The 21,574-nt window shown below is 39.9% G+C and overlaps 2 protein-coding genes and 2 long non-coding RNA genes across 4 annotated transcripts; 3 read left to right on the forward strand and 1 right to left on the reverse strand.

Annotated features, from left to right (window-relative positions):
* Positions 1-502: 502 nt before the first annotated feature.
* On the reverse strand, positions 503-1,571 carry fhit (fragile histidine triad diadenosine triphosphatase). The gene has a single exon (XM_062411397.1). It carries the CDS (start codon positions 1,528-1,530, stop codon positions 1,072-1,074), a length of 459 nt encoding a protein of 152 aa, XP_062267381.1. The 5' UTR covers positions 1,531-1,571; the 3' UTR covers positions 503-1,071.
* A 691-nt stretch (positions 1,572-2,262) lies between these two features.
* On the forward strand, positions 2,263-8,093 carry hadhb (hydroxyacyl-CoA dehydrogenase trifunctional multienzyme complex subunit beta). The gene is made up of 16 exons (XM_062411398.1): positions 2,263-2,375; positions 3,556-3,628; positions 3,800-3,841; positions 4,049-4,145; positions 4,254-4,298; positions 4,554-4,653; positions 4,864-4,951; positions 5,089-5,276; positions 5,370-5,550; positions 6,076-6,197; positions 6,387-6,466; positions 6,554-6,601; positions 6,725-6,812; positions 7,032-7,106; positions 7,406-7,570; positions 7,680-8,093. Exons 2-16 carry the CDS (start codon positions 3,562-3,564, stop codon positions 7,713-7,715), a joined length of 1,422 nt encoding a protein of 473 aa, XP_062267382.1. The 5' UTR covers positions 2,263-2,375; positions 3,556-3,561; the 3' UTR covers positions 7,716-8,093.
* A 1,755-nt stretch (positions 8,094-9,848) lies between these two features.
* Positions 9,849-13,578, forward strand: LOC133973935 (uncharacterized). The gene is made up of 3 exons (XR_009924622.1): positions 9,849-10,305; positions 12,643-12,719; positions 13,554-13,578. It is a non-coding gene; the product is annotated as an uncharacterized LOC133973935 (long non-coding RNA).
* Positions 13,579-13,587: 9 nt separating this feature from the next.
* On the forward strand, positions 13,588-20,851 carry LOC133973936 (uncharacterized). The gene is made up of 3 exons (XR_009924623.1): positions 13,588-13,692; positions 14,618-14,722; positions 20,559-20,851. It is a non-coding gene; the product is annotated as an uncharacterized LOC133973936 (long non-coding RNA).
* The last annotated feature ends 723 nt before the right edge of the window (positions 20,852-21,574 follow it).

Raw genomic sequence — 21,574 nt, forward strand, 5'->3', positions numbered from 1 at the left:
TAGTGTTATGTTAATGTCTGCAGGTGAGTGGTGGTGTAAATAGCTTGAATACAAATGTCCTCACTCAAGGACACTTACAGACACATCGTGAACCCACAACACAAACTTGATTTACTGGTAACATATGAATATTTTTTTTCATTTAAAGGATTAAAAGTTTCAGAAATGTGTGATTAATGTCCTCTGACAAGGCTGTCTTCAAATTGTTGGGTTTTGTTCAATCAGCAGCAGAAATCTTGAATTCTGAAACAGAAAAGCAGCAAATATTGACAATTGCCAAATTAGGATGAATAAAATTGCATTTCAGCTTGACAGACGCTTTGACTGATTGATCGATTATTAAACTTGTTGAAACTTCTGTCATTATTAGCCAGAACTCCCATCACATAATATATCTTCTAGTTTTAAGTTCACAAAGTTTCACATTTGAATGAAATTGATTTACAGCTGAGTTATTTATCTCATTTAACTTGAGTTTGTAAGCAAAAAATAAAGAGAACAACACTCTTGTGCATTCTCAGTTTAATTTCAGAGATATTATTTTACACGGTTCAACTAGAAAACACAAGAAATCATCAAGTCAGTAAGAACAACTGTACAGAAACACATGGAAACTGTTGATTGGTTTTGTGTCACGTGGCTGACAATAACAAATATTAGCTTGGTAACAAATTATAAAATCTTGCTGAGAGTCCCTGACAGACTGGACATCATATTTCCAGTCTGAATCACAGACTGGGAAACTAACTAATGGTGAAACCTTTTTTGTGTATTTATATTTTCTAATCAAATCCCTGACGACAAAGGATATTTGTAAGGGAATAAAACTTCATCTGGATTTTTCCTAGTGACAATAACAGATATTTGCTGCAAAAACGAACTTATGAATTATGAACTTTGAATAAAACTTCAAAAGCCTGATGATAAAGGATACTTGCTACACACACAAAAGACTTTAGTGTGTGTTATCTCTTAACACAGGCATGCAGCAACACACACGAAGGTGTGAGTGAATATTGTTCCACGTTAACATGAGGAGCATCTCTCCCTGGTCCTGTGGTCAAAGTCAGTTCATGTCCTCTGCAGGAGCCTCCTCAGGTCCGCAGCCTCCGCACCCATCTCCTCCTCGGACCTCCACCCGGAGGGAGCGTCCTCACTCTCCCGGTCGTGTCTCTGCAGCTCCTCGTAGACGCTGTCGTTCCTCTGGAAGTCGCCCTCCCTGCGGGGCAGCACGTGCACGTGGACGTGCTTCACGGTCTGCCCGGCCTCGGGACCGTCCTGGATGGCGATGGTGAGCGAGGTGGCGCTGAAGTGCTTCTCCACCAGGTCCGCCACCAGCTGGGTGGTTTTGAATAGATCCGCCAGCTCCTCCGGGTGGAGGTCCCGGAACCGTTCCACGGGTCGGAGCGGGCACACGAGCACGTGTCCCGGCACGACGGGCTTCCGGTTGACCAGAGCGAAGCTGAGCTCCGTCTGCAAGAAGACCGCCGAGGCCTTGATGAGGTGCTGCCCGAAGCGAAGAGTGGACATGTTGACAACCCGCACGCTTCATGTAAACACAGGTTTGATTAGAGAGGTGCAGACACTTCCTGAGTGTCAACCAATCACCACCTTTCATGTGTCAACCTCAGCCAATCAGAGTCACGATGTGGGCGGGATTTGATTTGATTGATTCTGGGCTGATTCACAAATGTAAACCACAAAAAATCATATGATTCCCGGATTCTATTTCTAAAGATAATATTATATTGGTTTAATTTGACAAAACGAAAATGATGAACCCTGTTGTGTTTTAATTATATTTCTAGTTTTTCATTCACAGAAAAATGATTATGAAATCATTCCCCAATTTTGCTTTCCTCTTAAATTAATACAAATTATATTTATTTATCGTATTTTATTCCCTGATTTTACCTAATTCTAGTGTTTGTTATGGTTGTCTTGCTTAAAATTTTGTGAATATATTTATTCATGTATGAGTACATTTGTTTGTATGTAGTCTTACTTGTGTTTTTTCTTTTATTCGTGAAGCACTTTGTTTCTTTGTTTTGAGGAGTACATACACATGTGGGTAAATAAAACATATTATTATTATCTCAAACACTGTAACAAAGCGACATTTAATCATATAATCAATTCAAATCATATCAAAACAAGTAAAACAGATAAATAAATTGAGGTGTATTATAATATCTGCACATATCTTGATTCTGATTCTGATCTTGGTCCGTTTTCTCTTCAGGCAGTATCTGGGCAGCTAAACGCCCGTGGGTCCTTGGCCGGGGGCGTTGTGGGAGTTGTAGTCCGGTAGTGCTGCAGTGTGGCTCTTCGTCTGACAGGAGGCAGCGTCGGCTAAAGGCTAAACACGAGCTCCGGTACGTTGCAAACTAAACAGTCGCTATTTGTTCTTAAAAGCAGAAAATTATAAATACGAAGTAAAAAACGTTAATTTAACCCGAACGCAGCGAAACGGGGTCACAGCTGCAGCTAACGAGCAGCTAGCTAAACTAGCCTTACGTGTGGCTTCTACCTTCATTCTCCTGTGTTCACATTGTTCAGTACTGGGTCCTAACTGGGTTTTTTGGTTTTACCAGTGAAGTGAATACTTAGAGGGCGTGAAGACGTGTGTTTGACCCAGTTAGAGACGCTTCGTGTCATTGTGCTCCTCCATGGAGGAATGTAGGTGAAGGGTCACCACCGGGTGTCGGGGAGGCTGGGCCGGTCACCGTGAACGAGACGTCTCGTTATGTCACAGAGGGAAAGACAGTAAATATCATATCAGGGTCACATGTTCTATTATTATATCGTGACATTACACCTCGGGTGGTGGTTCTTTCTGATCAGGCAGACAGGAAGTCTCGGTTCTGACTGTACATCACGTCCAGTCACCTCAGCTCACCTTTCACCGACTGAGGCAGATTTGACCCCGAGAGGATCTGGTTCGCCCGCTTGACCCCTTGATTATAACAAACGATCATTATTAAGTCACCTACTGCCACATAGATGAAGAAAAATGAATCTGATGGATGACGTGTGGGCACTTTATTAGTTTATGATATGGTCACCTGCAGAAATCTAGATCAGCCTCATTCAGAAGCACCTGGGACAGTCTATCAGTTTAAGATGGGATAATCCTATCGTTAGACACTCTAAGGGGGGGTGGGGAGATGTGAAGTGTTTTTCACAGGTAAATAAAGAATTAAGTTTGCTTGTGCTGGTTGTAAAGTTTAACTGGAGCAGGAAGGAATGAGCTGTTATACCTCTCCTCAGCCCCAGTGCTGTGATGGTTTCCTGCAGGGGACTGGTTTTCTAACAGAGATGATAGCGTAGCACAGGATCTACTTTTTAACTATTGCATTATACAGAAAGACATTTCTGTACCATCACCTACTCTTTTTTGCTATAAATGTGTCATAAATACTGCATTAATAACATAAGCTGGTCTAATTTAAATGTGATTCTAAAGAGAGAATGTTAACATTGAAAGGTTACGCAGAGCGATGGAGTTTCTCTGTGAGAACGCTGCGGTGCTAACTTCAGTTTCTGTCTGTGTAGAACACAATGGCCGCCATGATGCTGAACACGATGCGCAGCTGCTCTCTCAGACCGGCCTGGGCCGTGGGTTTTGGTGAGTTGCCTGCATCCAGATTGTTGAACTTGTCAGAGCGATAGGAAAAATATTATTACAAGAAAAACAAACAGCAATTTGTGCAGTTTATGAATAAAAACAAAGTCATAAAGAGGTCTCGCCGATTCATTTTCCATGACGATAATAAAAATGTTTTCCTGCATGTCATAGGTGCTCGCTCCCTCAGTACGTCGACCCAGCTTCAGGCTCAAGGTAAGTCATCACCATTAAGTCATTTACATTCCCATTAAAGTCCAGATTAAGGTCTTCTGGTTATTATACAGTTTAAAATGTGAGCTAAACATCCAAGTTTATTTCTATTGATCTGGTCAGAACCTGTGCAAAACTATTCTCTGAGGTGGAATCTAACTGGTGGTTTGTTTATAAGTGTCAGTCTATAATTCCTTCTCCTTCTTTCAGTTCAGACAAAAAGCAAGAAGACACTTGCTCGCCCTGGTGTGAAGAACGTTGTCCTCGTGGAGGGAGTTCGAACCCCCTTCCTGTTGTCCGGTACCACGTACGTCTCTGCTTCCTTCTCATGGTGAAGTTGACTGGCTGGAGGCTGTGGCCATCATAAGTTGCATTCTGAATAAATGGTTAAAACCTATCTGTTTGTGTATTACAGATATGCTGACCTCATGCCCCATGACTTGGCCAGAGCAGCTCTGCAGTAAGTGTGTCCTCATGTCCACATCTGTGACATATCACAATCAAATCCACCACCAGCATTACTATAAATAGATTATAAGTATGAAACTATCTTAGACAAGGGGAGAGAGAGGGGACCATTGGAGCAACAATTTGACCGAGCTGTGAGGGGAGGGGTGTGTTTTGTTTATTTCCTGTGCCCTGTAAATAATTTATACTCAAGATTTTATATAGTTTTGTGCTGCTGTGATAAAATGTCTCCATTTGTTTTCTCTAGGGGTCTCCTGGCCAGGACAGGTCTATCCAAAGACGCTGTAGACTATATCATCTATGGAACTGTGATCCAGGAGGTCAAAACCAGCAATGTAGCAAGAGAGGTATAGTGTGTATCTATATATATATATATATATGTATACACACACACACACACAAACACATAATCTCTAACATTTTGTCCTTCAGCGTTTAAACCTTTAAATTACATTCCCAAACTGTCCAAACACAAAGTTTTCCATGTTTCTGTGTAGAATTCCAAAGAGAGCTTTAGTTCCATTGTTCACCTCCTTCATGTTTCATTGTGTCTTCAGGCGGCGCTCGGTGCAGGCTTCTCCGACAAGATCCCAGCTCACACTGTCACCATGGCGTGCATCTCCTCCAACGTGGCCATGACCTCAGGTTTGTCTGGGAATGAAATCTCAATAACGGGCTTCTCTCGTACACTTTGGGAAAGGTGACGTTGTCTCTATGTTGTTTTGCTGCTGCTGTGAGGAGAAATTAGAAGCAATGAAATGAATGTGTCTCCGTCTCTGCAGGTGTTGGTATGATTGCTGCAGGCCAGTGTGACTCTGTGGTAGCAGGCGGGGTGGAGTTCATGTCTGATGTTCCTATTCGTCACAGCCGTAAGATGAGGAAGACCATGTTGTCCCTCAGCAGAGCAAAAACTCTGGGCCAGAGGCTCAGTCTGATCGGCAGCATCCGACTGGCTCACCTCTCACCAGAGGTATATATCTCCACCTTGGCTAAATAATAAAGTCTTTTTTATAATATCGTTGACATCTTTCCACCCGTTAACTTTCATTATACGTGCACGTAGCTTCCTGCTGTAGCCGAGTTCTCCACGGCTGAAACGATGGGCCACAGTGCCGATCGTCTGGCGGCTGCGTTTGGAGTCACCAGACTGGAGCAGGATGAGTTTGCACTGAGGTCACACACGTTGGCTAAGAAGGCCCAGGACGATGGTCTGCTGCAGGATGTCATCTCCTTCAAAGTGCCAGGTAAACAGCACCTCCCCCTGATGACATCACACTGTAGAGAGGCTTACAGATATGTTATAAAGGATTTCAGCCCTATATGGATGGTGGTGGACTTCAATGTAATTTGTGATATTGGTTTTTTAGTTGCTTAAATTTGGTGGTTCTTGTTTTTGTGCATTCTGTTCATAGATTTAGATTTTAGGTGCGAGTTTATTTTTCCAAGCAAAAATACCACTTTTTTCTACATTATACAGTTCTACATTTGGAAAACATTTGTACACTTTAGAATTTCTGTATTTTAAAGACCAAAATTATTGAAATATTAAATAATCCAAAATAGTCTTTAGTTGCAGACCTAGTATTTTGTCTATGAATTAATTTTGTCAGTTTCTCCACTTCCTGTCCCATGATGCACCTCAGACACAACTCTCGGATTTTGACTTAAATGGAAAAAGTCCAAACATGAGACTGTGATGAACGCAAACAGTTAAAAACTAGTCTTACTTTCTTAGTTTACCTTTACCTTTATTTTTGTGTCTCCTCCAGGTCGTGATATTGTTTCTCAGGACAACGGCATCCGTCCATCCTCCATGCAGCAGCTGGCCAAACTGAAGCCTGCTTTCATTAAACCTCACGGCACAGTCACCGCTGCCAACTCTTCTTTCCTGGTAAACACACACACACACACACACACACACATGTTGCAGCTTTAGCTCCCACTTGAAGCTGCAAAATACTGCTAACATTTGTCTGAGGTTTGTGAGTCTTTCCAGTTCAGACAGTAACTTTTGTGACTGGATCTAAACTCTGTGTTGTGATGCCTGGAATTGAACGGGCGGTTTTGTTTGTGTCCTCAGACTGACGGAGCCTCTGCTGTGCTCATCATGTCTGAAGAGAAAGCTTTGGCTATGGGGTTCAAGCCTAAAGCCTACCTCAGGTACCTGCGCCCTCTGTTTGGTGTGACAGCCTCGTTTGATGTGATTTCAGATGACATGATAATCATGATGTGTTTTCATCTTTGCAGAGACTTTGTCTACGTGTCTCAGGATCCCAAAGATCAGCTGCTTTTGGGGTGAGACTTTATTTACTTTTACTAATTCTCAGGTAACAAATTCAGCCGATGTTTTTTTTTATTTCTCTCACGAGCAGCAGGGAAAAATCCATTTCATTCTGTTCTTGGTTTCGACTCTTTCAGGCCCGCGTACGGTACGCCTAAAGTCCTGGAACGCGCCGGCTTGTCCATGAGTGACATCGATGTCTTTGAGTTCCACGAGGCTTTTGCTGTAAGTACAGTACAAAACAACTGTGAGCTTGTGTAGAGGTCTGTCGATGTGTGTGTCGATCGCACATTCAAGCTCCAAGATATTCTTAGTTTTAGATCTGCATTTGTTTTAATAATTTAACTAGAATCTGTCAATTTCTGTGTCTGTCTCTATCAGATGCATTTTCAGTCTTTTATCTGTTGTAATTCTCAGCATGTGTTTTTCCAATGTGTGTTCCAGGGTCAGATTATGGCAAATCTGAAGGCGATGGACTCGGACTGGTTCGCCCAGACGTACATGGGAAGGAAGTCGAAGGTAAAGACGGCTGCTGGTCCGCGGTTGGCTTTTAAAAAATACGAGATAAGAGCCCAATGCAACAAAAACATAAATATACTCATTCAAGTGAATTTTTTTACTAGGATTATCTGAGATTAACTGGGATTTAGTTTAGTCAGACATTAGATATAAAATCGGAGAGCATCAATGAGAAACTCAAAGTTTTAGCTCAGTCTCATAAACACAATAATATTTTCAAAAGTCGAGTTTTTATCTTAATTTGTTATAACTTTCCCCGGTGTAAATATCAGCCCTGACCAGATGTGTGTTTCCTGCAGGTGGGGACTCCGCCCATGGAGAAGTTCAACCTGTGGGGGGGCTCTCTGTCTCTGGGTCACCCGTTCGGCGCCACCGGCTGCAGGCTGGTCACCACAGTGGCCCACCGGCTGCAGAAGGAGGGAGGACAGTACGGACTGGTGGCAGCTTGTGCTGCTGGAGGACAGGTAAACAAAAATTAATTTTTGTTTGTTTCTACCTCCTGAAAGTGTTTGTGGATTTACATTTATGTTATATTGTTGTTCTTCTGACCATTGTGTGTGCTTGTGTTTCCAGGGTCATGCCATGGTGATTGAGGCCTACCCCCAGTAAAGCACTTAAAGCGACACCTGTCAACCGATCTTCACGTCCCTCCTGACGGCTACACACACACACACACTAACATTCAGACTATACAGTGTACATACTAGCACCACATTGCCTTGATCTGAGCAGAGTCCGATGCAGTATGTGCGTGTGTGTAATGAAGCTTGTGTAAATTAAAAACTTTGCTTAAGGGACGTTAAGTTATAGCAGGAGGCGGCTGAGGGGTCTGGCCTTGGGTTTTGTGGACTTCACGTCACAGAGTCGAATGTAACATAGCAAAGTTTCAGAGGAGCGACAGTGATAATGTTTATATAGGCTGTTCTATTTTTTTTGTCATACAAACTGTGGAGATTAAATCTTGTGATGATAACAACAACAACAACACGCGTTTCTCTGTTTGCTTTTCTTTCCTTCTACTGAAATGTTCCACATTCTGACCTTCTGGCTACAGTTGTGTTCTATTCAAGTGTTTCTGACAGAGGCTGAAGAGAGGCGCTGCAGCAGTTTGAGGAAAGGGATGTGTTTTCTGAACATTAGAGCCTGTGAACCTTTTATAAGTAATATCACAAAAACATGAAAAAAAGCTGAATATGTATTTTTTAATAGCATTGTCATCACTTTCTGGTGTGTGTTTATTAGTTATACTGATAAACTGATGGAAAAATAGTTTGCCTAGTTTTATAAATGTAAACATTTGGCAGAAACAGTTTATTTATTTATTTGTACATGTGCATTTCATCAGATTACCAGTGGACAGGACCTAACTTCTCTCTGTGGTTTTAAAGCTTTTGTCTCCACGACTCTGTGATCGAACTTCCTTGATGTCCGGACAACAACTTCAAGTGCCACCGCTGACGGGCCATGTTTTATTCAGCAGACACCGAAACCCATTGCAAGGGAAAAGATCAATGTATAGACATCTTTGTGCTGTCGACAACAACAACTACGAGTTTAGAGACACATTTTCCACATTTGCATGACCAAAAAAAAAAAAAAAAACCCCTTTTTAACTTGATTTAGTGGATTTGCATCCCGGGCCTGCACCAGACGTGTCAGCAGCAGTCTGGCTCCGGATGCCTGTGCAGTTAATTGGTGGTGAATGATGCCGCCTCCCTCTGACAACACGTCTGATGTTAATGAGGAGGTAAAGGGATGTTTGGCTGTTTCCTGGAGTTTTTTAAAACAACATGAATATTTAAAATTAGGGACTTGACTGGCAGGTGACTCCAGAGTTCAGGCTGCCGTCTCCCCGGTGTTCACATCTCACTGTGGCAAACTTCAGGTAGTTAAGTGTGTAATTGAGGATGCTGGAGATTTCCACACCTTCTCCTGCATGTGCACGCTCACCGGGGACCCGCGCACAGGTATGGGGGGGGGCTTGTTAACAGAGCTTCAGTCACACTCTTCCGTTTAAAAGCTGTTTAGAGGTTTAATTCCTCCGCTTCCAGCAGCTGCGTGGTGTGGTGTGGGGGTGGGGGGCTGTCACGCGTCTGCGGGAAGAAAAACCAATGTTTTACTGCGGAGCTCGAATGTAAATATCAGGGCGTCTCTTTTTTTTTCCATTTCATTTTATTATTGCTCTGCTTCAAAAAAAAAAAAACTCAACCCTGCGAGACACCGGAGACACGCGCACGCAGACACGCGCCTGCCGAGCGGGAGCCCCCCCCCCCCCCTTCCCTCCTCCTCCTGCCGCTGCGGCGCTTTGATCAGCCGCAACCTTTTATGGGGAATGACTGGCGCGTGCACCCGCTGCTGTCACTACAAATCTACCTCGGCGAGCACGGGGGGGGGGTAGAAGGAGAGCGAGATAGAGGGGAGAGGAGGAGGAGGGGGGGTGTCTTTCATCTCGTCCTCGCTGCCTCACGCGGGGCGGCACCTGCTGAAATGTGCACTTGACTCGCGCTACCTCCACCTGCTCCGTGCGCGCGCGAGCGAGTGTGTGCGTGAGAGTGATGTTAAACAAGTTCCACCGTGCGTGGATGTTGACTCCCTTCAAAGGATAAGTGGTAGAGATAATGGAAGGATGGAAGGATAGATAGATGATGGAGGGATAGATAGATAGATGATGATGGTCAACGAGTGGGCAACAAGTCCTACCTCAAAGTTAAACTTGAGTAATTTGTGAGTGTGTGTGTGTGTGTGTGTGTGTGTGTGTGTTCTGGTAATCATCACGCGATGGGGACCGTTGACTGTTTACACAGTCACGTCATGGGGACCGGTTGCGCTTTGGGGACCAAAATCCCGGTCCCCATGAGGATAACCCTTTTAAATGACTACTAGAGCTACTCTGAAGGTGCCCGTGAAGTTTTAAGCATTGGCCCATACGACATGTTTTTTGGTGAGTGTGAGTGTGTGAGCATTGCTCATTGGTGGCCCTACTGTTTCTAGTTAGTACTGCACCCACTGCTTCACACACACACATCTTCCAAATATGGTTGGGTGCCACCCACTTCCTTGTCCCCATTAGGAATGATTCAAGCAGCGAGGACATTTTCAGCATCAAGAGGTAGCTATCAACAGTAAAAGAAGATTATTTGCTGGAGAAACTAGCTAAGAAGATAAGAACATGTGCAGAGGAGCAAAAGTAAAGCATAAGGTAAGCACAGTTGTATCTTAAATAATTATAAGCAGTGTTGAATCCTCAAATTGCATGTATTACTTGTACCTAGCTAGCATGATTAATAGCTCTGATTAGCTACAAAGGCTAAGTGTAAGACCTCAAATGTTTTACTGCATTTCTATTACTACTTGCATGCATGATGCATATGTGTAGGAGTTTATGTAAACTGAAGGAGACAATCAAGTTAAGCATTTCTGAGTTTTGAGTCTCATTTTGTTATGATGAACTTAAGATCAATATAAGCCCTGTTATGCTATATTTAGTATGTTTAAGTTAATTAATAGAGAACATTATAGAGCACAGGTTTTGACTATAGTCAGACAATTCAAATTACAGCTGTTCTCATTTTACACAGTACCATTATACATAATAATTTAAGTCTGACTGTAGCTTCCGCTGAGGGGCTTTAAATTTTAAACAACAGAGGAAGTGTAACCTGGCTGCTCTGGATAACCTCTATTTGGAAGCTGGTTATGAACCGGCCCTTTTATTTTCTTATTTAACATGGGCAGGTTCATGTGGAAGAGGCAGAGCAGGTTATTAAAGAAACATGGTCAGAGGCATAAATCTGGAATTAAATGATACAAGATTAAATCTAAAACCTGCAGTTAAGTTAAATTAGCTACAATCACAAATGACAAGTCTCTAATATGATAAAATGTCTAGAATAGAAAAGTAGAGCAGTAGGTTATTAACGTCAGGCAAATAAACAGGTAAAAGCTGAGAAATTTTACTGTGAATATTACTTTTTTTGCAGATTGAAAGTTAAAGTGTTTGTACAGCTAAAGCAGGGGAGAGAGAAGTTATTGTGTGATGAGGTCAATGTAATTGAAAGGTGTATTTGTATTCATAAGGCGGTGGTCTAGTGGCAGAAACTTGGACTGTGGGCAGAGAAGGTCTCTGGTTCGTCTCTGGTTCGACTCCACAGAGAGACAACCAAAGACGAACCTGGATTGATCTGTCCAAAAATCCAAGAGTCTCCCTGCCCTGTCTAGTGCCCCTGAGCAAGGCATCTTACTCCCCCAACATCTGCTCCCCGAGCGCCGTACATGGTCGCTCACTGCTCTGTGTGTCCTGCACCAGATGGGTCAAAAGCAGAGATTAAATTTCCCTTCCTTCATGAGTGTGCCTTTGCATGTCTGTGCATGTGTTTGAGACAAATAAATGCATCTTAATCTTAATCTTAATAATATTGAATAGTCTATGGATAATTCTTTCATGGTTTTCATTTAACCCACTTCTGTTCTGTGTTGCCCTGGTAGATAAGAGAAAAGGTGTCAACACTACCAGTTATTATGTGGGAATAACACCACATTTGTTGAATTTAAATGAAGTTAAAATAGTGAATCATCTATTTCCCGTATAAAATCACAACAGAAAATAGCTGCTGCTTTGTTTTCCTTCTTACTTTACTCTCTTTAAGTTGCTTTTAAACATGCACTGCAATCTGGATGATACCAAGAGACTATCCAGATAGGGGCAGTTTGTAAAAACGCAAACGCTCCGGATAATCCAGAGTTTCTTCTGTCACCCCCCCAGTAAAAACTCTGCAGATTGTCCGAATAAGCCATTGAGAAAATACAGTAGAAATTATCCGGAGGATTCAGAGCCGGCGAGTAGGCAAATTCATAGTGTTTTTAACAGCTCACACACGTGAGACTGGGATAATAAAAATATCTCAGCATGAAAAATCTCCCTGTTGACTCTTTGTTGATAATGAGGACATATTCAAATGCTTGTAACATTGGTGTAAATGCAAAACTAAATACAATTACATTCTTTTGCCATCATCTTTGATGTGCTGTAAAAAAAAATACTATGCTCTCTGATACTGAATTTGTCATCATGTCATGCCTCTGGCTTGCTCTACCCAGGCGCCTCCTCCTGTCTGAATTCTCCTGCTGTGTTCTTTATATGTGAAAGCCAAACTCCTTCATAATTATTCAGACATAATCATCTCTCATTTAAGGTGTTTTCAGGCATGACCTGCAGGTAAAATCTAAAGAATTGGCTTTAGATTTGACCCGGTTTAGCTTTCACACATGCACAAGACAGATATACGGTGCATATATGTTTGTAGATGTGTATAGTTTATGCAACAACGCACAGGAGTATGCATCATCCTGTAGGCAGGAACGTTACTCATGACAGAGAGTGAAGGAGAATGTTTCTGTAGTTGAATTTTGCAAGAAAAACAATCCTCATGAGGTTTTAGGCAACAACAACAATTTGTAGTACCACAAAATCTTACTAAGCAAACAAATCAAACAATTATTTTAAAGTAAACTCATTTGTTTTAATCTTTTCCTTCAGAAATGCCACCACGGATCAGCAATTCAACATGATACACATCTGCAAATTAGAGGTCCAGTATATTTATGCAGCAAAAGGTAAGGTGGTATCTGCTGTAAATAATCAATAAATAATTATCATTTAAAATCAAAAGAAAAGCTCCAGAGTACATTTAATAGGGACTAGAATGCTGCAGTGGTCAGTTTTGGTTTGTTTTGTAGTATATATTAGCATAAACTCATTGTCAAGGAATAGAATTAATGGATCCTCCTGTTTTATTGAAAATGTTTTTATTGTTTGCAGGATGTGGTATATTTGCAAAGGGTACAATTTGCAAAGGAGACTTTGTTATATATAGGGGGGAGGTCTAGAGGCGGTGGTCTATCGGCAGAAACTTGGACTATGGGCAGAGAAGGTCTCTGGTTCGTCTCTGGTTCGTCTCTGGTTCGACTCCACGGAGAAACAACAAAAGATGAACCTGGATTGATCTGTCCAAAAATCCAAGAGTTTCCCTACCCTGTCTAGTGCCCCTGAGCAAGGCACCTTACTCCCCCAACATCTGCTCCCCGAGCGCCGTACATGGTCGCTCACTGCTCTGTGTATCCTGCACCAGATGGGTCAAAAGCAGAGATTAAATTTCCCTACCTGCATGAGTGTGCCTTTGCATGTCTGTGCATGTGTTTGGGACTGATAAATGCATCTTAATCTGCATCTGCATTTTAAGGATATAATAAGTGATGCAGAATCCCAGAGAAGGAGAAAACTTTACCACCCCTGATGTGCTGCATTCATGTTTGCCTTCAAGTGGACTTAAGAATTCCTAAACTACACTCCATATACTATTTTAAGTTATACTAAGTGGGGCTCTGGTTTTATTGTGATATATTGTGACATTTGTATTTTTTCTTTTTCAATTTTTCCAATTTCTCAAGTATTGATGCCTTCAGAGAAGATGGCTAAATTGGTGTTAATGGAGAACCCCACCTTTGTTTATTTGCCCTGGATGACATCAAAGAAGGAGAAGAAATCGCCTATAACTATGGAGGTGAAGACTGCCCATGGCAAACACAGGTATGTAGCACAGAACACAGCAAATACAATGAGTCAAGTATCACAACAAATAGTAGAATGAGAAATATGTGGACCTAATTTGGCTGTATTAATATTGTTATAACCATGTACACGTTACATATACAAAAAATACCAGGATTGCCTATCACAAGCTGCTTTAAGCTGCTATGTATGAGAGACCACTTAGTGTAGTGAAAATAACAGGAACATGAAATAACAAACAGGAATCTAGTTTACAAAAGTTTTAAGAAGCTATTGAAGGTCAGTTTAGATCATTATAGATATTATGTTACTGAACTGAATGATCCTCTATTAACACTGCATCCTAGCAGGGTTGTCTACAAACCTCTGCAAGCAGCCTGAAGCTCTGATTATGATTTATATGTGAAATAGTGCAGAGTGTCCAAACTTTTCAACTTCCATTGGATGAATGGAAAAGTCATTGATTCACCTGCATTAGCATAGATGATATTAGGATATTATAGGTTTGTCACTTTAGTGAATGCAAACAATAGCATTGGTTCATTAGAGATCTCAATAATGTTTTTACAATGACATACCCAGCAAAACCTTTTGTCGCTTGTGTTTACATCAAAGACTACTGATGTCGTTGCAGGTTTTTGCGATGACCACTGGTTATGTAACAGCTCTTGGAGGGCTGTCCCAATTAGATGGGGAAGATTTCAACCTCTGGTTCAAGGGGCAAGAATACCCTCGAAAACAAGGGGTAGGGTTAGGGTAATGGGTTTGGGCATAATTAAAAAGCATTGAAATGCTATCACTTTATATGTTAAAGAATCAGGGTCATTTGCCAAATGTATCCAGTCCTGCTTATGACATGGATGTAATCTCAAAACTTTATCTGAATAGAAATATTAGAATATAATATAAGTAAATATTGGGAACGTTTTACTTTTGTTTACAGACGACCAGCATCACTGTTAACACCATGGAGGAGGATGATTCAGATCCTGTCCACTCAGAGAGTCTGATGGCTTGTGCCTTTGGGCCAAATATCACACCTGAAGAGGTAAATTCATGTCCATCACTGTTTTATCATTATATGATCACTCTTTGTTCCGAGTTTGTGTAGAAACTGTGTGTGAACAATTAGGTAAAACTTGTACACACAAGGAAATGCAATGTTTTGTGTAATATGTCCCCACAAAGCATGTGTTAAGTTGTGTGAACGAGAAAGAGCTTCGCTGGTCAGAAGAAGAAACTGTTTCAGAAAAATTTGATAAAACTGGTCCCCACAATGAACTATAATGTAGTGTGCAAAATGTCCCCACAAAGCATGTGTTAAGTTGTGTGAATGAGAAATAACTTTACCGTACAGAAGTTATGTAAATTGGTAAACAATGACATTTCAAGTATGGCATCTTGAAGGTTAGTGGTAGAGGTATATTCATGGTCGATTTCAAACTTCACAGTATTTTCTTTCTTGATAAATTCTCACTCTACATTTTGGAGTCACGTGGTCCCCACAACACACCTTCTGACAGTGTGCAAGTAGTAACTGTTTTTGAAAAGTTAGATAAAACTGGTCCCCACAATGAACTATAATGTTGTGTGTAAAATGTCCCCACAAAGCATGCGTTAAGTTGTGTGAATGAGAAATAGCTTTACTGGTCAGAAGTTATGTAAATTGGTATACAATGACATTTCAAGTATGGCATCTTGAAGGTTAGTGGTAGAGGTATATTCATGGTCGATTTCAAACTTCACAGTATTTTCTTTCTTGATAAATTATCACTCTACATTTTGTATTCACGTGGTCCCCACAACACACCTTCTGACAGTGTGCAAGTAGTAACTGTTTTTGAAAAGTTAGATAAAACAGGTCCCCACGATGAACTCTAATGTTGTGTGTAAAATGTCCCCACAAAGCATGTGTTAAGTTGTGTGAACGAGAAAGAGCTTCGCTGGTTAGAAGAAGAAACTGTTTTTGAAAAGTTAGATAAAACTGGTCCCCACAATGAACTATAATGTTGTGTGTAAAATGTCCCCACAAAGCATGTGTTAAGTTGTGTGAATGAGAAATAGCTTTACTGGTCAGAAGTTATGTAAATTGGTTATACAATGACATTTCAAGTATGGCATCTTGAAGGTTAGTGGTAGAGGTATATTCATGGTCGATTTCAAACTTCACAGTATTTTCTTTCTTGATAAATTATCACACTACATTTTGTATTCACGTGGTCCCCACAACACACCTTCTGACAGTGTGCAAGTAGTAACTGTTTTTGAAAAGTTAGATAAAACTGGTCCCCACAATGAACTATAATGTTGTGTGTAAAATGTCCCCACAAAGCATGTGTTAAGTTGTGTGAATGAGAAATAGCTTTACTGGTCAGAAGTTATGTAAATTGGTTATACAATGACATTTCAAGTATGGCATCTTGAAGGTTAGTGGTAGAGGTATATTCATGGTCGATTTCAAACTTCACAGTATTTTCTTTCTTGATAAATTATCACACTACATTTTGTATTCACGTGGTCCCCACAACACACCTTCTGACAGTGTGCAAGTAGTAACTGTTTTTGAAAAGTTAGATAAAACTGGTCCCCACAATGAACTATAATGTTGTGTGTAAAATGTCCCCACAAAGCATGTGTTAAGTTGTGTGAATGAGAAATAGCTTTAATTGTCAGAAGTTATGTAAATTGGTATACAATGACATTTCAAGTATGGCATCTTGATGGTTAGTGGTAGAGGTATATTCATGGTCGATTTCAAACTTCACAGTATTTTATTTCTTGATAAATTATCACACTACATTTTGGAGTCACGTGGTCCCCACAACACACCTTCTGACAGTGTGCAAGTAGTAACTGTTTTTGAAAAGTTAGATAAAACTGGTCCCCACAATGAACTATAATGTTGTGTGTAAAATGTCCCCACAAAGCATGTGTTAAGTTGTGTGAACGAGAAAGAGCTTCGCTGGTCAGAAGAAGAAACTGTTTCAGAAAAGTTAGATAAAACTGGTCCCCACAATGAACTATAATGTTGTGTGTAAAATGTCCCCACAAAGCATGCGTTAAGTTGTGTGAATGAGAAATAGCTTTACTGGTCAGAAGTTATGTAAATTGGTATACAATGACATTTCAAGTATGGCATCTTGAAGGTTAGTGGTAGAGGTATATTCATGGTCGATTTCAAACTTCACAGTATTTTCTTTCTTGATAAATTATCACTCTACATTTTGTATTCACGTGGTCCCCACAACACACCTTCTGACAGTGTGCAAGTAGTAACTGTTTTTGAAAAGTTAGATAAAACAGGTCCCCACGATGAACTCTAATGTTGTGTGTAAAATGTCCCCACAAAGCATGTGTTAAGTTGTGTGAGCGAGAAAGAGCTTCGCTGGTTAGAAGAAGAAACTGTTTTTGAAAAGTTAGATAAAACTGGTCCCCACAATGAACTATAATGTTGTGTGTAAAATGTCCCCACAAAGCATGTGTTAAGTTGTGTGAATGAGAAATAGCTTTAATGGTCAGAAGTTATGTAAATTGGTAAACAATGACATTTCAAGTATGGCATCTTGAAGGTTAGTGGTAGAGGTATATTCATGGTCGATTTCAAACTTCACAGTATTTTCTTTCTTGATAAATTCTCACTCTACATTTTGTATTCACGTGGTCCCCACAACACACGTTCTGACAGTGTGCAAGTAGTAACTGTTTTTGAAAAGTTAGATAAAACTGGTCCCCACGATGAACTCTAATGTTGTGTGTAAAATGTCCCCACAAAGCATGTGTTAAGTTGTGTGAACAAGAAAGAGCTTCGCTGGTTAGAAGAAGAAACTGTTTTTGACAAGTTAGATAAAACTGGTCCCCACAATGAACTATAATGTTGTGTGTAAAATGTCCCCACAAAGCATGTGTTAAGTTGTGTGAATGAGAAATAGCTTTACTGGTCAGAAGTTATGTAAATTGGTTATACAATGACATTTCAAGTATGGCATCTTGAAGGTTAGTGGTAGAGGTATATTCATGGTCGATTTCAAACTTCACAGTATTTTCTTTCTTGATAAATTATCACACTACATTTTGTATTCACGTGGTCCCCACAACACACCTTCTGACAGTGTGGAAGTAGTAACTGTTTTTGAAAAGTTAGATACAACTGGTCCCCACAATGAACTATAATGTTGTGTGTAAAATGTCCCCACAAAGCATGTGTTAAGTTGTGTGAATGAGAAAGAGCTTCGCTGGTTAGAAGAAGAAACTGTTTTTGAAAAGTTAGATAAAACTGGTCCCCACAATGAACTATAATGTTGTGTGTAAAATGTCCCCACAAAGCATGTGTTAAGTTGTGTGAATGAGAAATAGCTTTACTGGTCAGAAGTTATGTAAATTGGTTATACAATGACATTTCAAGTATGGCATCTTGAAGGTTAGTGGTAGAGGTATATTCATGGTCGATTTCAAACTTCACAGTGTTTTCTTTCTTGATAAATTATCACACTACATTTTGTATTCACGTGGTCCCCACAACACACCTTCTGACAGTGTGCAAGTAGTAACTGTTTTTGAAAAGTTAGATAAAACTGGTCCCCACAATGAACTATAATGTTGTGTGTAAAATGTCCCCACAAAGCATGTGTTAAGTTGTGTGAATGAGAAATAGCTTTACAGGTCAGAAGTTATGTAAATTGGTTATACAATGACATTTCAAGTATGGCATCTTGAAGGTTAGTGGTAGAGGTATATTCATGGTCGATTTCAAACTTCAAAGTATTTTCTTTCTTGATAAATTATCACACTACATTTTGTATTCACGTGGTCCCCACAACACACCTTCTGACAGTGTGCAAGTAGTAACTGTTTTTGAAAAGTTAGATAAAACTGGTCCCCACAATGAACTATAATGTTGTGTGTAAAATGTCCCCACAAAGCATGTGTTAAGTTGTGTGAATGAGAAATAGCTTTACAGGTCAGAAGTTATGTAAATTGGTTATACAATGACATTTCAAGTATGGCATCTTGAAGGTTAGTGGTAGAGGTATATTCATGGTCGATTTCAAACTTCAAAGTATTTTCTTTCTTGATAAATTATCACACTACATTTTGTATTCACGTGGTCCCCACAACACACCTTCTGACAGTGTGCAAGTAGTAACTGTTTTTGAAAAGTTAGATAAAACTGGTCCCCACAATGAACTATAATGTTGTGTGTAAAATGTCCCCACAAAGCATGTGTTAAGTTGTGTGAATGAGAAATAGCTTTACTGGTCAGAAGTTATGTAAATTGGTATACAATGACATTTCAAGTATGGCATCTTGAAGGTTAGTGGTAGAGGTATATTCATGGTCGATTTCAAACTTCACAGTATTTTTTTTCTTGATAAATTATCACTCTACATTTTGTATTCACGTGGTCCCCACAACACACGTTCTGACAGTGTGCAAGTAGTAACTGTTTTTGAAAAGTTAGATAAAACTGGTCCCCACGATGAACTCTAATGTTGTCTAAAATGTGTGAAACATGTTTTTTCTAGATTGTGAATTCAGAATTAGTTTAGCAGAGCAGACACAACTTTGATCTCAAAAATTCTTATATGCACTTTTACTAAATTATTTCTTGCATATGTGCCTTCATTTTCAGATTACAGACTTCAAAAAATGAAACTGAGACTTTTGTACCAAAATTAAGACGGCCTACAATAACTTTCAGTTGCACTTCAATTTTTCAAGTTGCTGCAATTCGATATAGTCTTTTTTTTTTCAGAACAGTCAAAATATTCTGCTTATTATAATATAAACTGCTAAAATAATCAAATTATGACACAAAACTTGCAAAACAGCAGAAAGAATAATTTCTCATCTACCTGTTACAGCTCTACATATTTATAATCTTTTCATTAATCTTTTTTAGATGAAAGACACAGATCTGGAAGATTCTGAACTATTTGATTCGTCATCAGAGAGTGCAGATGATCACGTACCAGATACCATCTCCGAAAGTGACAGTGACAGTGATGCTTCAGTTCAACTAAACTTTAAGAACACTTTTCTGCCTCTTAATGATCCTGATAGCTCAATGGGCCCCACTGTCTGCGATTATACAACACCAGACAACATGATTTTGGATGGTCAAAACATTACACCTGAAGCCCCCAGAGCAGTAGAAGAACCCCGGTCAAGTCAGACTATAAAGGACATCGTTAGATAGCAGTCATAAAAAAAAGGCCAGATCAGAGACTGTTGTCAGTGTTGCCAACTTAAGATGTTGCCACCAATACTTTGTCATTTCAGACCTTTGCCGCATAACTGTTGCTGCCCCCATTTAATGTAGTTTTATCTGTATATTCATGCCTGCAATAATCAGATAAAGGGTTGTTTGGCTGATTCTAGAGTATATTAGGTGCTTAAAGTAGGACTCATAACAGTTACAGTTTTAATAGTATAAACATACAAACAACAACTAGTCCCTATACCAAACACCTGTCCTACGTCCTCACAATTCCATAGTTAGTTAGATTAATGAGTGAATCAGTACATTGTATTTATTTATCCAACAGATCCACATTTTATAAATACAGTTTTTTCTTCATGACAATTTTGAGAAATTTATGTCAGTGAATGTGAGTCCATGTCATTGATCAGAATGAACAGTTTATTTGTTAATATAACACAGCATGTTCAGCTTATAAGAAAATGGCATCAAAATCCTCTTTCCCACTGACAATTTCAGTCAGAATGCACATATCAGTGTTTTCTTGGCAGAGTAATTGTATATTTTAGTTTTCTTATACTGTAGAAGTTAGTTTATACTTTATAGAACTTGTAACTTTGGATTATAACTCTTACACACTTTGGAGTCCTTGTATTTACAAATGTGTTTTTCCGACCACTTAAAGGTACAACTGCCCAAAAGAAGAAAACACCCTGGAAGGAGACAGACGTGAAGGCAGTGGAAAGGCACATGAATCGATTCATCACATCTTGTATTGCTCCAGCAAAGTTTGACTGTGAGAAGTGTTTAAGGGCTGATCCAGAAGCTCTTAAGGACCGGAGCTGGCAGAATGTGAAATTCTACATATATAACCGCATTACAGCCAACAAGAGGAAATTAAGTAAATAATGGGAAGATTACCACCAGTAAGCGGTTGCTATGTGGTTGTCTGAAATTAAAAATATCTTACAAATTTGACTGAATAAGAATTATTCTTTGTAGGGATATAGATATCCCTTCACTGTTTGATAAGTTTATATTCACTTCAACCACATTACACTAATAGTCCTATCAAATTCTGCTTCATTGTAAGGCGGAGTTCATGAACAGCAAGATTTTCTGTACAAAGTAATGCTTTGCATCCCTATCACCATTTACAGGTATCATGTTATATCTCTACATTTTCTATCAACAACTTTTGTTCTTTTTGGCTAGACTTTATTAGTTTTAAACAAACAGCTCTAACAAATGTAATAATGGAAGGACTTACGGTATCAGTAATAATGTATATAAAAATGCTTTTTGAAGTATGGTCCCCATTAGTCTTATAACAAGTTGTGTGAGTCATGCAAATGATATGTAAATGAGGTCCCCATCAGCCATACCTACCCGTTTTTTCTAAGGTCCCCATTTTGCACAGTCAAAACACTACTTCATGAATTTAGATATTTTAAGGTGTGTATGTACTAACTGATTTTTTCTTAGTGTCCCTGATTTTTTTCATACTTCCACAACCTCTAGAAAGGGTGGTCCCCACAGGTTATGATAAAAAGTGCACGCCCCGCAAACCATGGAAACCAGTATGTGTGTGTGTGTGTGTGTGTGTGTGAACATGTTCCCTTACCTGATTTACAGTACATGTGTCAAACTGAGTGTGAGTGGGTGTGATGTTGAAAGTTTTGGTATCTACTACCAGTGTAT

Source organism: Platichthys flesus, chromosome 18 (assembly GCF_949316205.1).
Source record: "Platichthys flesus chromosome 18, fPlaFle2.1, whole genome shotgun sequence".
NCBI lineage: Eukaryota > Metazoa > Chordata > Actinopteri > Pleuronectiformes > Pleuronectidae > Platichthys > Platichthys flesus.

Bases quoted from the DNA above. Each gene is read 5' to 3' on its own strand.
- hadhb (XM_062411398.1), top strand. From the start codon at position 3,562: ATGGCCGCCATGATGCTGAACACGATGCGCAGCTGCTCTCTCAGACCG. The intron at 6,198-6,386 runs GTAAACACACAC...TTGTGTCCTCAG, and splicing joins CTGCCAACTCTTCTTTCCTG to ACTGACGGAGCCTCTGCTGT. The intron at 6,467-6,553 runs GTACCTGCGCCC...TCATCTTTGCAG, and splicing joins AAGCCTAAAGCCTACCTCAG to AGACTTTGTCTACGTGTCTC.
- fhit (XM_062411397.1), bottom strand. From the start codon at position 1,530: ATGTCCACTCTTCGCTTCGGGCAGCACCTCATCAAGGCCTCGGCGGTC.